This window comes from Sturnus vulgaris, chromosome 1 (assembly GCF_052056855.1).
Source record: "Sturnus vulgaris isolate bStuVul1 chromosome 1, bStuVul1.hap1, whole genome shotgun sequence".
Classification (NCBI taxonomy): Eukaryota; Metazoa; Chordata; class Aves; order Passeriformes; family Sturnidae; genus Sturnus; species Sturnus vulgaris.
The window spans coordinates 13563263-13577694 of record NC_142243.1 but is presented as its reverse complement, the minus strand read 5'-3'; the positions used below and the strand labels follow the sequence as shown (position 1 = coordinate 13577694).

General features: G+C 37.4%; 1 protein-coding gene across 12 annotated transcripts in view; it reads right to left on the bottom strand.

Annotated features, from left to right (window-relative positions):
• The window catches only part of PARD3 (par-3 family cell polarity regulator), a 442545-nt gene that overhangs the window by 151069 nt on the left and 277044 nt on the right, over positions 1–14432 (bottom strand). For 9 of the 12 annotated variants that reach the window (XM_088159644.1, XM_088159672.1, XM_088159667.1 and 6 more), the window contains 3 exons: positions 12386–12536; positions 5586–5775; positions 697–848 (listed from right to left, as the gene is read on the bottom strand). In XM_088159644.1, coding sequence (XP_088015770.1) covers positions 697–848; positions 5586–5775; positions 12386–12536 — 493 coding nt within the window. The remainder of the gene's footprint in view (positions 1–696; positions 849–5585; positions 5776–12385; positions 12537–14432) is intronic. The other 3 variants (XM_088159641.1, XM_088159628.1, XM_088159658.1) reach the window with 1 other exon arrangement.

The following is a 14432-nucleotide window of genomic DNA, read 5'->3' as shown; positions in this document are numbered from 1 at the left end:
AGGAGGGAATTGCACTTCATTTTATTATTCTGAGTAGGGAATTCTGTGTGTTTAAACCATCAGAGCTCACTGTTTGAGGTTACTAGAGTCTGCACTTCAGAATCTAAATTCAATGGCAGAAAAATTGATGGGCTTGTTAGGAATTGCTTATTCTCAGTTGGTTTATCAGTTAAAATGATCACTGTGATTGCCTGTCTTAGCCGCTGCTACTTTATAGGGCTTCTGATATAAATATTAAAACTTGGGTCTCAAACAAATGTCAGCCTAGTCCCATTTTCTAATTCTGAATTCATCTACAAAATGACAGACTAACCTTTAAGGCTAACTGCATTATAATCATGGACTGAGAATAAACCCAGCTACCCAGAACCACAGCGTGGTCCAGTTTTACACAGTTATTCTGTACCGATTGGTAAAAACATTTTTCACCTCCATTTTAATAAATAGTTTACTGTGTTTAGATATAAACATATATCCAGAGGGCCATGATATTTGAATGTATGGACATTTACAAACAACAAACAACACCCAGGCCACCTGGCCATTCAAGTTACATTCAAATACTTTACCACCCACAAGTAGACATTATATGCAGTACTACTGCACATACACAATCTGTTTGGAATTATAAAATCTATATACTTACAACATGAAAATCAGGTTCAAATAAAAAAAAATTGAAAAAACATCACTCACTACCTAGATCCATGCTTTTGGATTTTCGTGTTTTAACAAACTCCAACTGACTGGCATCTGAAAATTGCTTTGTACGCTTTTCTGACATGCTCTGGCGTCCAAAACCCTCTCGCTGGAAGGCAAGTACTGGATCAACATCTGGACTGAGGGTGCTGTAGGAAGGAAAAAAAATCATGCAAACATTTATCAACATCACGCAACCTTTCACTCTTCAGAGAAAATCATTTATTTAGCACGTGACTTCTAGCAAGGATTGAGTGCACAGTTTTAAATACACCGCTGCAAGTATTCAGTTACACACACAATGGATTTGTTTTACTGCATTAAGCAATTCTAGTTAAAAAGTAGCAAGAATTTAACTTACAGTTTTAACAAAAGATACACACATCTGGTGCATTATAAATAGTCTATCAGAACATAAAGTCCAACACAGGAATAATTTTCAGGAGAATAAAATAGTTCTTTTTCCTTCCTGAGAAAAAAAATTATTATATTGATGGAAAGTTATCTGGCTTGTATTTATCAGGAAATGTTTTTAGTAAAGCATAAATAGAAACTGTCCTGCCAGAAGCCCACAGAGCTTTAAACTTCTTAATTTAAAAACTTTTCATTAAAATTTCTCTCCATATGTGAAATTTCCTATCTATTTTTCACAGTTTCTTCTGCTTTTAGCCTGACTATGACAAACAACTATATATTTACTCATTGCTTCCTCACAGAGCAAGTATTTGCCACAATGAATCCACCACCAAGTCAGAAATGGGGGGAACTGTATTTGGTTTTTATTTCTTCTGCAGGTTTCTAAAGTGACCTCAGCTCAGTGAGTCAGGTTTTCAGCGAGCTGCCTCAGAAAGATGCTGAAAATAGATTTATTAATGGTGCTCAAACACTTGCAAAATTAGGTGTGCGAGCTAAAAACATTTTTTTCAAAAGGCAAGATTGCATACTGCTAATAAATAATATGAAAGGAAATTCACAAAAAGATTTTCTAGCTCCTAGAAAAGGGATCTCTACTTCAGCTGGCACAAAAAGAAATCAAAAGCATAAAACACTGAAAAAATCAGTATTTTAGACCATTGTTATCTATCCTATAGGTAAATGATCCCTCAAAATCCCCTCTTAGAATATTGTTGTACTTCAAGATGAAAAAACTGAAATATTTTGTCACTGAGATCTCTAAATAGATCTCTAAATGCCACTCAAGATATTGTGTTCATACATCTTACTATTTACTACCATGTTTCTAAAGAATTATTTTACTGTAAGGGCTAAGTATAATACACCTCTCATTCCTAGTGAGAAACAGGCAAATAGGGAATTTCTGCAAAAAACAACTTATACTTTTAAATTCTGTAACATGCACATGTTTATGTATGACATGTACTCTAATTTACAGTAGTATCTTTGATCAAGAAACATCTGGGTATTAGGCAAAACAGTGAAAAAGAGATAAGGAAAAGTGTCCAAAGGCATAAAGTACTATAAAGGATGAAAATCACTATCCTCATTACCAGGCAGCCAAAAAGAAATTCAGTCAAGTAATGGCAGATTTACAAATAATAAGATATGTGCTTGTGACAGGCATGTAATACTTCAGTGTGAGCAGGATCAGAGCTTCTGTGAATAAAGCCAATGTCAAGTGCCTTTTGACTTTAATGTTTCTGGCTCAAGCTCATAATGTTTTACATTTAATTACTGCAACCATTCCAGAGATGTCTGTGCAATTTAGCAATGTTCTCAAGCATATGCTTAAAAGCTCCGATGAATCAGAGACCAAACTCAAAAATAACTATTTAGTCCTAACATTCACTCCCACAAAATAGGGAAAAAATTATCTCCACATGATAGAAAGATAAAACAGACAAGGCCAATATACGCTTCTAGCATTTATAGCAGAGCAACACATAGCTGGGTAAAAACCACCTAAATCTGAAAACGTCCTCCAAAGTGACTCAAACCGAACTTACAGAGTTTCAACACCTTTCATAATCAGATCATAATTGACTTTCTCAAGGCCACACAGAAGTTTCTGGCTCCCTGCTAGTCAGCCCTTGTCTCTGAAGGCCAGAAAAATGTGGTTTTACTAAGTGAGAATTTTTTTCCAGCAACATCTGTTAGCACAGGCTCACATTTGTTAAAATGACTGGCTTCATCCTGCCGAAGAAAATGTATCTTGTGACACCTTTGAAAAAGGTGAACTTACAAAATTATTTTGTTTGGCTTCTTTTTTTCATACAAGATTGCTTTGATGCACCTATACAAAACTTCTAGTAGAGCAGAATATCATTTCCATGTAAACATAGCACACACTTACATATTGAACTCGAAGTCCTAAGAACAGACTAAAACTCCAGTGTCAAATATAACTTGAAAAGGACACCACAGGTCACAGAGAGAGAAGTAGGGTCTGGACATGGCATCACTAACTGGGATTTGGGAGGTTGGAACCCAGCATTTCCACTGACACCACTTTTAGGGACTTCCTTTCTGCTTCCCTGATCTGTCCTTGTCACACTTCCCTTCCACACATTCTTATTAAGGGAATTATTACATGTTTGCATACTATCCTCCACTTAGCACCTTTATTTGAGCCTTATGTTGAGTTCTGAATTTTCATGTCCTGTTTTACTTCTATTATTATTGACCCACGAGTGTGTTTTAGTAATTAAGGAAGGAGTGGATCACAGGAGTCTGAATGCATGTACATCGTCTAAAAGTATTCAAAAGTCTCCGTGAAGAGCCACAATGCAAAGCCAACGAGCACAGAGGAGGAATTAATGCCCCTAAAAATGCCTCATTTTAATATTTTTCAACTACATCAATAAAAGACAGAGGTGAATTTAGTGCAAGTCATTAAGCAATGCCAAATGCAATTTACTATATTCTAGAATACTTAACAAATAAGATTTCTGGAATGACAGCTGATCCTTAAAAGAATGTAACCGTCTTCTGACCCTCAATGTTATTAAAATTCCATTTATTAATCCTGTCTTATTGCCCCTTTGTTTTCATAACATTTTCATCAAGGATTAGGGAGATATTGTGAGGCTGAAAAAGCTTACATTTTCTTCTGTGATTCAGAACAGCTGCCATTCTTGTTTGGATAACCCTTCATCCGTATTCTTAGTTTTACCCTTTGTGCCTTCCAGCAAAATCATACAATGCACCTTCGTTTTACAAGTCTTCCTTCATCCATTAGCAACAGGAAATTATAGCAACAATCTAATTCTATTGCTATTTACTTTTTTTTACAAATAGAATACATTAGACACTAAAGAGCAACACTGATCTAGCTTTTCTAAGTGCCATAGTATCTGAAGACCTTTACAGTTTCTCATGTGCACACTTAAAATTTTTTTGAGTGTGATCAATTGTACATTATGTAATCCCTGTTTTCTTTACTTTTACTTTGTTTACAAAGAAGTAAATAGCAAGACACACTGCAGAAGTCAATGTAAAAGCATCTGCAGTTTTCAAATGGGCTTTATTTTATAGGATTTTGCTCACATTGAGCTAAAAATGCTCCCTCAGAAATAAGCTATTATGTGCAAGCTTGAGAACTATTCTATTTAAATGTCTCAGATTCTCAGCTCTAAAAGCTTTTACAAAAGACAAATGGACTTTTCATGGACCCACATTACAGGTATGGCTTGTCCATAAGAAGGAACAGCAACATCAAAAAAAAAGTAAATGAGAATGAAAAAATTACATTTTCATACAATCATTAAAACAGGGCTTAAAATACAGAACTCAGTTCCTGGATATAAGATGAAATAAACTGGTTTAAAGCAAGAAGAAGCTGACAGGTGCATATCAGCCAGCAGGTGCTATTGCTGTTTTATTAAGATATTGCTGACACATTCATAACAGGCTCAAGAGACAAGAAAAATAAGAAAATTCATGTACTTCACACCATTTGTGGTAATTATCTAGCTTCAAGAAGTAGCAGCATACAGAGGTGGGCTTTTATTTTGCTATTACTATAGATAATTACAGGACTTGTAAATTAAATCTTAGATCTGTATTAATTGTACTAACTAAGCAATAAACAGTATTTCTTTGCCAGGAACTTAAGCAAGTCAATAATGGAGCTCAATGCATTTCTCATTAAGGCTCTTGAGTTAAAATGTGTAAAGTAATTGGAGAGTCAACCTAGCACTCACAAAAGTTATTTTTACTATGGATTAAACATACAAAGTTACTTTCTGTAGCTTTAAACGTGGAACTGTTACTTTCTGTATATTTAAATGTAGAGCTATTACAGTACATCATCTTTGCAAATCATTTAACAATATGAACAGTAGTTTTTCACACATAATGAAGAAATCTTAACTACCTCTTTTTGCACAAGCATTAACACAGAGGCAAAACAAAGAGCTTCGACTTTTAAGCAGATTTAAAAGATTAGTATATCATTAGGTAAAGCAAGGAAGTATACAGAAGTATTGAGATGATCTTAGATAAGCAATAGAATATAAAAAATTAAAATATTTGTTTTATAAACTTTGAAATATTTAGTGAGGTTTATAAATTACAATTTCCAATCAGTCTTTCATCTTCCATAAACTCAGGCGTTTAAATTTTGCTAAGTTATTTTTTTACAAAAGCTAGGTCAGTTAACAACTAGATTAAAATTAGGTCATCAATATAACACAGCAACGTACTGTCTGAGTAACATTTCCACAAATATGCTTTAACAGAGCACAAAACTGCAACCAGAAGTATTTGTACAGACTTCCTTCCTGAAACAGGAACAATTACCAGTTTGAAAATATTAAAATCCAAATGTGACAAAAAAGAATTAAAATTAGCAGTAGCCAAAAATATAACTAAAGGAAAAGAGGCAACTAAGCTCTCTCTTTTTTCCTTCCACTAAACCATGCTCTTACCAGTCTGTTGACTCATTAATTGCAGCTTTAGCCCATCCACCAGTATCAACAGTGCCAAACCCAACATCATCATGGGAACTGGATGATGACTGGTCAGAGAGATGAGGAGGAAGGACTGACAGCCTGTCATCTTCAATAATGACAGTGTCATCCTGGGGCATGTTCACTGTTGGAGACAGCTGATATTTACCTGGACAAAAGGGAGAAAAAAACCCAAAACTAAATAACAGCAGAGTGCAGAGAGTGCCTTGAAAAATATTTCATCACAGATGATAAAAGGTTATGTCAAACTGCGGCACTACTGATAAGAGTGACACAATGCAGATAATAAAATTAACTATGCCTCACTTTGTACCCATCTTCCTGTGCATAAGTCTGAAAAGTGATGCACAACACCAGTTGTTTCTGTGGCTTACTGCAAGACCACAGGATCAGAGAAAGGTTGAGGTTTGGAAGGGACCTCTCTTCTGGTCCAACCCTTTCCACTCAAGCAGAGACACCTACAGCCGTGCACCTCAAACAAATTGCTCCTGAATATTGCTCCTGCACCACCTCCCTGAGCACTCTGTGCCAGTGCATGGTCACCCTCACACTGAACAAGTGTTTCCTGATGTTCAGAGGGAACCTCCCATGTTTCTGTCTGTACCCTTAGTCTCAAGTCCTGGCTGAGGAACTGCTAAAAGCACCTCTCCTAGAAGACAGTATCTCCTCTTGTATCACCTTGTTTGGTAGAAACAAAGAATGTGTTCCACAAGGACAACAGAGGCCATCACTTTTCCTGATCAGTCCGGCCCTTGTGAAATGAGAAATTGTTCAAGTGATGCTGGGAAGTGGACACATGCAAAATTTGGAGAAAAAGAATTACCAAATTCTATTATCAACAAATTGAAGTAAGTTTTAACACTTTTGTTAAAACACTTAAACAAGAACCATCACATACATGATAGGGACTATGCCAAGACTCAACATTAGTCAGTTCAGTGGCAGAATTCATCAGGTAAATTTGTGAAAGTACAAGCTAAAAGATGGTATGATCTTACAAAAACAATTTGTAAAATTGTCACATCTCATGAGAAGAAACACACTAGCTTAATCAACCATTAATCTTACAACAAACTGAAAATTATTCTAAAACTATGATGTACAAGAGTAATGTATCACAAAACTTCTATTTCCATAACTTAAACTGCTTCTTAGGACACATCAATTATTTCCATCTTTTACTTTCCCTATAGATATGGAAAAAAAAAGTGAATAATTAGGGAAAAATAAAGTTTTCCTCTTTTTTGTAAAGGTTTCAATTACCATCAGTACCTTTGCATGCATTTATTAATAAACAAAAAAACAAACAAAACCCTTATGTGTAAAGAAGTAGCTAAAATCCTCACTGCACTAGGTAATACATATGGTAATCTTTCCAAACAGGGGAAAACTGGCTTCAAAAGGGATCATTAAAGAAGGCTGAAAAAGTGGCTGGAAGAAAAAGGTACTGCATGGTGAACATCTCATCACTGTCAAACTGAAATGAATGTATGCAGTTTGCATAACAGCTGATTCTGCCCAGCAATAGTTCCTTTGATGGACAGGTTAATGTTTAGCCTGGTAATGTACTTCTTTCCAAACATAATGCCTGCAAGACTGTTAACTCTGTAGTTAATAATGTCTCCAAAGAATTGATTGTGAAAAGGTATAACCTTATGGCATTCGGCAGATTGAACTTCCCATTTGAGAGGCTACAGTAATTCAGTAACACTTTTAACTTTTCACTACCCTTCTTTATATCTGACAGGGGTGAAGACTGACATTTTAATAGTTGCTTTAGAATTTAGGAGAAAACCCAGCTGACATGCCTATGCTTTTCATTGCAAAAACAGGTGAAAGGCTTCACCTCCAGCAGATGGTTGGACAAACCTCAGCACTGGACTCAATGCATCCTTTGTAGAGAACTCAGCTGAAGTGGACAGAAAATACCCCTGGAGAATTCATTCCACAAATGTTGTGAGAAACCTTACAAGGAAACATCAAAGAAACTTCAAACCCAGTAATCTTCAGTCTATTTGACTGATCTACGAATCTAAGGCATTGCTCAACCTGTCTACAAACCTAGTCAAGAAAATAATTTTCCCTCAGGCTAGAAAAGTGCTATTTACACTCTGTGAAATTTAGACTCTGACTACATTTCAAGTCCAGTTTTGCACATATTAATTCAACTTCAGTGAGGTAATCTGTAATAACATACAGTATTTTGGACACTGCACTAAGCAAGGTAAAACATTCTCCCTTTCAAATGTTTCTCATGTCAGGACAATGATGCTCAAATTTCTTGGACAAGTTACCAATCTAAAGAAGCACAGCCTGAGGACCACACCAAACTATTGGGTAAGAAGAGTTCCCATCTGTCTGTGCAGAAAACAAAGCCTCAGAGCTCAAGTACCAAATGGCTGGTCCAGGTCTATGAGGATTTTCATCCTACAGGGAAAAATATGCCAAGCAGCATATTTCAAAAAATAATATACACCTCCAAACCTATTATACACCTATAATACACCAGAAAATACTTTGTACCTGAATTAAATCACCAACATAAAGCACTCCAAAAAAACCCTGAGCGCACACAATACATAGTATGAATAACAGGTTTATTCAAGTAGAGCTAATCTGCTCCAGGTCCTTTCAAATCTTGAAATTCCCTGAAGTTCAGTTAATATGTTTGCTGGGATAACTTGGCTCCCATACTGACACTGCATTGTCATGGAACTCTTTCTGGCTTGATCCTTGTGCTTTTGCTATTGCTTTCTCTTTAAAGGATGGTCTACAAAATCTGTTGAACACTCTCACCGTATGTTCAAAACCCAGGATTACCTTATGAATGACTCATGAGCATGTTGGTGCTGTGGGATTCAGACCAATAGTACAACGAATGCCTGGAGAATGACCAACAACAAAAATTTCTCCACTGTATGCAGGCCTTGGATTTCAAGAAAGTGCTCAGATCTGTCAACTATTGTAGAAGAGCCCCACATTTCGATGAGATTACTGGCCAAGGAACTATATTCTGATTGTAAAGGATTATTTTCATTTCACTGAGACACACACGCTACATCTCTAGCTAAATTTTTGTCAGTAGTGCTTCCTCCTGATTCTACCCTTAAGACAACAATTATTTATGTAGAGAACAGAGTATTTCCTGTTTTGTAGGAACCATCAAATTTTACAAAGTTCTGGGGGATCCTTCAGGATGAAAAGCACATTCAGTGCAAGGGATTGTTATTCTGTGTACCCCCCGATAAATAACTTCTGTTTAGTCACTGTTAGCAGCAAGTTCATTAAAAAAATATCAGCAACTAGAAGAAGGAGATGAAAGAGGACTTTGTAGTAAGCTGTTTGTTGAATAAGAATAATTTATATAGACAGCAGCTATGTATTTGTATATTGCAAAACTCAGGAGCATAATGCATTATATATACAAGAATGGTATGTCAGAAGACTTGAATTTTTAATTATAGAGCCAAGCAAACCAGTATAATACAGTTGTTATTCTGAATAACACGCACCCTGTAAATATTAAAATAAATAAATATAAGGGTTTATTACAGCCATCTAATTCTTAAAGACCCAATTTATATAAATAAAATATCCCATCTCCTTCAAACTAAAAGTATTCCCTGGATACAGAAAGTTGTATCTTTTCTCCATCAAAATTTTCAGTGAAATATTATCAAATAAAAAGCATAAGAAAATCTATAATAGCAATAACTACCTAGAAAAGTAGATCAACATGAGAATCATCAGAAACATGAAAAGATTCACATAGCTTTATTGCAGTAAGCAAACACTATTTTACATAATTTAAATCACATCCTAAAACTGGTATTTTATTCCCACTCTCACAGCAAGGCTCCAGTTCTTGTTTGTCAGTTATGAAACAGTAAGGAAATTGTCTTAAATACCTTTCTGAAATTACATTAATGGTATTTAAAAGAACAAAACACTCTTAAAATCTTTTTTCCAACTTTAAGCAATGACTAAAACAAGCAGGCATTTTTCAGACTTTGAGATTCTTACTTTTCAATAGTCTGACTTAGGAAGGAAGACAACCCATCCAAGAGCAAAAGCAGCAGGAAGATCTACTCCTTCATCTATGGAAACAAGCTGTCATCTCCTCCCTAAAACGTACTGAGGACTAAAAGTTTACATAGTTAAATCCATTGTGGGGTAAATCAAAAGCCATCAGATGATTCAGAGAACTCATCAAAGGGTTTCTTGGTATGGGGAGAGCACTCAAGGGAAGCAATACTGCATTAAAAAAACTCCTTTGGCCTGGTTTTCATGGGCAGGACTGGTGTGGGAAGGTAAAGACTTCCAGTGGTCTTCAGCCAGATTGTTCTTAGGACTAATCCTCACTTTTAGGCCAATTTTCAAGAGAGGAAGAGTCATGTAACACCACACAAACATTCTCGGCAAAATAACAAAAGTTTTGCTTTTTTTCTCACTACCAATGCCAAAATAGACAGGGATTCCACTGCATAAAAAGTGACTGAGTCTTAAAAATGTTAGCTATTCTGAAACAAGCAACTGTACCTATCTCTCTCAACAGGCAACACTTCTCTGTAGTACAGCACTGCAAGAAAACTTGCATGCTAAAGATTATGAACACTACAGTTTTAATTTAGTGGTACTGATTAAGTTTTAAAAATAGTCTATTAGAAAACTGACCATTCCCCAAAAACTGGGTTTAAACATCACAGGTCTGTGAAGCTGCTGTGATTGCAGAAGGGAACAGTCCAATCCTGGAAAGACCAGTTTTTAGTTACATGCCACTAGATCAATTTACTATGAGGTTTAGGAACAATTTGATTTTCCACTAACATGCCTCCACTAAAGATTCAATGGATTAAAGTCACAAACAACCACTTTTCTACATAGTTCCTGGCCCCTGAAAACAATTCAGAAAAACAATGATTCACAGGAAATCAAAACATTAACTTCAGGTTATAAGAAACTTAGAAAATGAATGATGGGGGGTTTTGGGCCTTTTTTCCCCGCCTATGTATACAGTGCAAAGCTATCTAAAAGTATTAGATGTTAACAGCTTTGGAAATACTTTTTTTTTTTTTTTTTTTGTAGTTTAAACATCAATTACTGGCTACTGCTAAAGGGATGACACCAGACTGATGAGCTACCAGTTCAATTTGGCATGGCAAGCCTTGTGCTGCTCTGATGCCAAAGGAAACTGCATTGCTGACACACAAGCAGCCAGACTCTCTCTGGGCTCCTTCTCCCATCAATGGACAACGTGTTTAAGTGATAATTTGTTAACACTTATATGAGCTCTGTGTGTAAATCCTCTGCAGCACTGATGGAAAAAGCAGAAGGCAGTGCTTTGCAAATGTTTTATCTAAAGCCTTGACACCACAAGAACTGGTTCCTTTTATGAGAGAGTAGTGCTAAAGACTTCAAATTATTTTATCACTCTTTAAATTTGTTGACAAACAAATACAATTTTTTTCTAAATTTTTATCTTTAAGAGCATATGACTTTGGGTGACAAGGTTTCACACTGCCTTGATTTTCATGTGCACATTTTTTCTTCCAAGCTGCACAAAATGAAATGCAATAGAACATAATATGGTATGTTTCTAATTACCATTGCCCAAATGCACAAAAAAGGACAAAAGGCTTCCTGGAAGAAATACTCTAAATAGCAAACTTGTGGATTTTCAGAGAATTTAACAGTCCTATTTTGCTACCACAAAGAAAATGCAAACCCCAAAATACAAAAATTATTTTAAAAAGAAAAAATGGGGAAAAAAGAAACAGTCCAAATATATAGGGTGAAAAATACACACAAACTGTTGACTGGAAAAGCCTAAGTGGTAGACTAATTTTCAAAGGCCAAAAACTAATCTAAAGCAATTGAAAACTAAGTTAATCCTTGCTTCATATCAAGTTTATAGCAGCATCCTCTAATATATTCTGTGTATCTAATACCCTAAAAAAAAAGTCCTAGATTTAATAGCCATGTCTTCTTTTTAAAACTTGCAACTCAAGTGAGCAAACGTCACGTCTTCTGTCAGGTGTTATTTTCATCAAGCTGCTTTTTGTGTTTAAACTTGAAAATCCTTTCAAACTAATCCCATCCTAGTCAGTAAATCCAACCACTCCTGTGGCAAGGCAAGTCTTTATTACCTAGCTCTGTACATCAGGAGTTGAATTGCTGCAAAGCAACCGCTAATAACCTCATTATCCACTGGGACCATGCAGATGGTAGGGCACAGAATCTACACAAGGGATTAAAATTAGCTATGATTTTATTTATAGGTATTAAAATAGGTGTCATACAAAGCAAAAATTCAAAGAAATTAGTAAGTCCCTAATCAGCATTAACGGATGCAAGTTTGCCTTATTTATTTTTGCATTTTAGTAGGGCTAAAACAGAGGAGAAGGAATGTTGAAAAAAAATTATGAATTCCCATGAGTCGTTGACTTTGATGCAACATGGAGCCTAGACTGACCAATAATTTATTGTCCCAAACCAGATACTGAAAGACCATGTTAAATGCTATTATTATTCATTCTATGACCTGTCACAGGATACAAAATTCACTCTAGAATCCCACCTTGCCTTCTTCCTCACATTAACTATCCAGAAGGCTTGCGTAGAAGAATTTTAAGGCATGTTTTAAGTTGGTCAGTGCAACCTCCATGTTCCCAATTCCCACATAGCACATTAATCACCTTTCAATGAATCACAGAGAGAAATAACAACATGCCCTGCTTAGCAGAGCTGCTCTGACTCACCCATTATCCTGCCCAACGCCGCGTTCTTTGTGGGCGACTCGCTGAGCCCCTCGATCCCGCCGTACAGGGAGTGGGAAATCCTCCGCTCCCGCTCATCCAGCAGAGTCTCTATGGGCAGCTCTGGCCCAGAGGGGCTCCCAGGTGATTCCAACTGCAAAGAGAGGGGAAAATTAGTGCCCAGTGTCCCCTTAACCACATGGGGGAACTGTAACAAATTGCCTAAGGCCTAGACCTGTCTGAGCACCAAATGAGCTAGAACTTCTCATCCTGGACAGAGATAATTTGCAGTGACAGCTCTGCCTAATGACCACCTTTCTAACCCCTTTACACTGCACCCCCCATGGTGCCCTGTCAAATTTCAAACCCTTCAGCAGAAAATTGGTGAACAAAACCCATTCCATTTTGGTGTCTCTTTGTTGGATAATTTCTTAAACAGACAGTTGGACTGTTTTCAAAACCATCAGCAGACAGCTGGGCCATCTTCTGCACACTGACAGCTGAACACAACAAGGCCCTTGTCAGGAGCATGGAATAGGAACTCTCATTTGGAATTGGGCTGCTGCTGCTGCCACAGTGGCGCAACTTGCTTTCAAATGAAATCATCACACTCCAAAGTTTCATAGTTAGGAACAAAAGAAAAAAACCACAAAAGTTGTCAGAGTTCACTGTAATTTTATTTTTGAGTTCTTTGCTCTGTCTATCCTGACTGCAAAGTAAAGAGATCTTACATGTTTCATTCAGCCCAGAAGCTCCTCTAATCTCTTCCTGCAGCATCCAGGCAGAGACACAAAAACTGGAACTGGCAAGATCTGGGGTGCCCTGCACCCCAGCTCTCAAATCCCTGGAGCTGCCGGGTCCACAACTGCAACTAGACTCCCCAGGGCATCACAAGACAGATGAAGTATGTGGTGGAAGTGATGGACACAGGCTGCTTGGCCACATGCAAGGGAAAGCAGAAAGGCTGCATATACAGCCTCCTGCCCACCCCAGCTGCTCTCCTTCAGAAGACTGCCCTGAGTGTCTTCCCAGCCCAGCCTTTGCTTGCAGAAGCTGGTTATCCTTTGTTTTCCTACAGCTGCCTGTCAGATTTTTCAAGAGGACAGGAAAAAGTCAAATTCTCCTTGGTGAGCCCCAGTGAATCGGAGCTCGGGTAATGCAGCACCCATGACAGGCAAAGAACATAATTTGGCATCATCTACCTGGATTTAGCAACCTCATCAGCCACAGCTCTGCTGTCAGCACAGCCCCCTAGGAATGAGTACCTGTACACTCACAGGTCACTGTGGATGCCCAGTGTAGCAGGGCCCAGTTGCTCCCTGCAGAGATAAGAGACTCAGCACACCATAGCCCAATCTCCACACCATGGTCCAATCCCCACACCATCCAGCCTTCAGTAATGCTACCAAGGTGCTTTGCCAAGACCATTAAACCAATTCACCTGAACATTGAGAATTCAGCTCTATTAAAAAGTAAACAACTATTAAAAAATAGTTGTATTTTGTAGAAAAATAGTATGAACTCAGATATCAAAGCATTAGCTCTTCACACCAACATGCCTCTTCATATTGAAGCATATAGTTAAATCTTAAAAACAGTGTCCTTATACAAATCCCACAGCATTTATTTCATACATATCAAAATACAGTGGGGACCAGATACTAAAAGATACTGAGCATGCTGCAAACTATTTGAAACCACTGGTAATATTTATTCCAAGTACTGACTGATCTCCAAACAAGCACGAGTTCATAGTTTCAGGAATTACAACAACAAGCAACATGTTTGTTGGTTGTTATTTTTTTTTCTTTTTGAAACAGCTGCCCATTATTAATCACTTCCCAGACGACTAAGAAATGTACGCTATGAAAGGCTTTAAAAAAAAAATCTGCTTCAAGGGCTACAAAGCACTCGGCCCCATTTCCCCAGCAGAGGCTTTGAAGCCGATGGAGGGACGGCTCGTGACACGCGGGCGCTGGCGCGGCGCCCGGGGCGCGGCGGTGGAGGGCTGTGGAACGCCGCTGTACGGTCAAGGAGACCGCCATCGGGA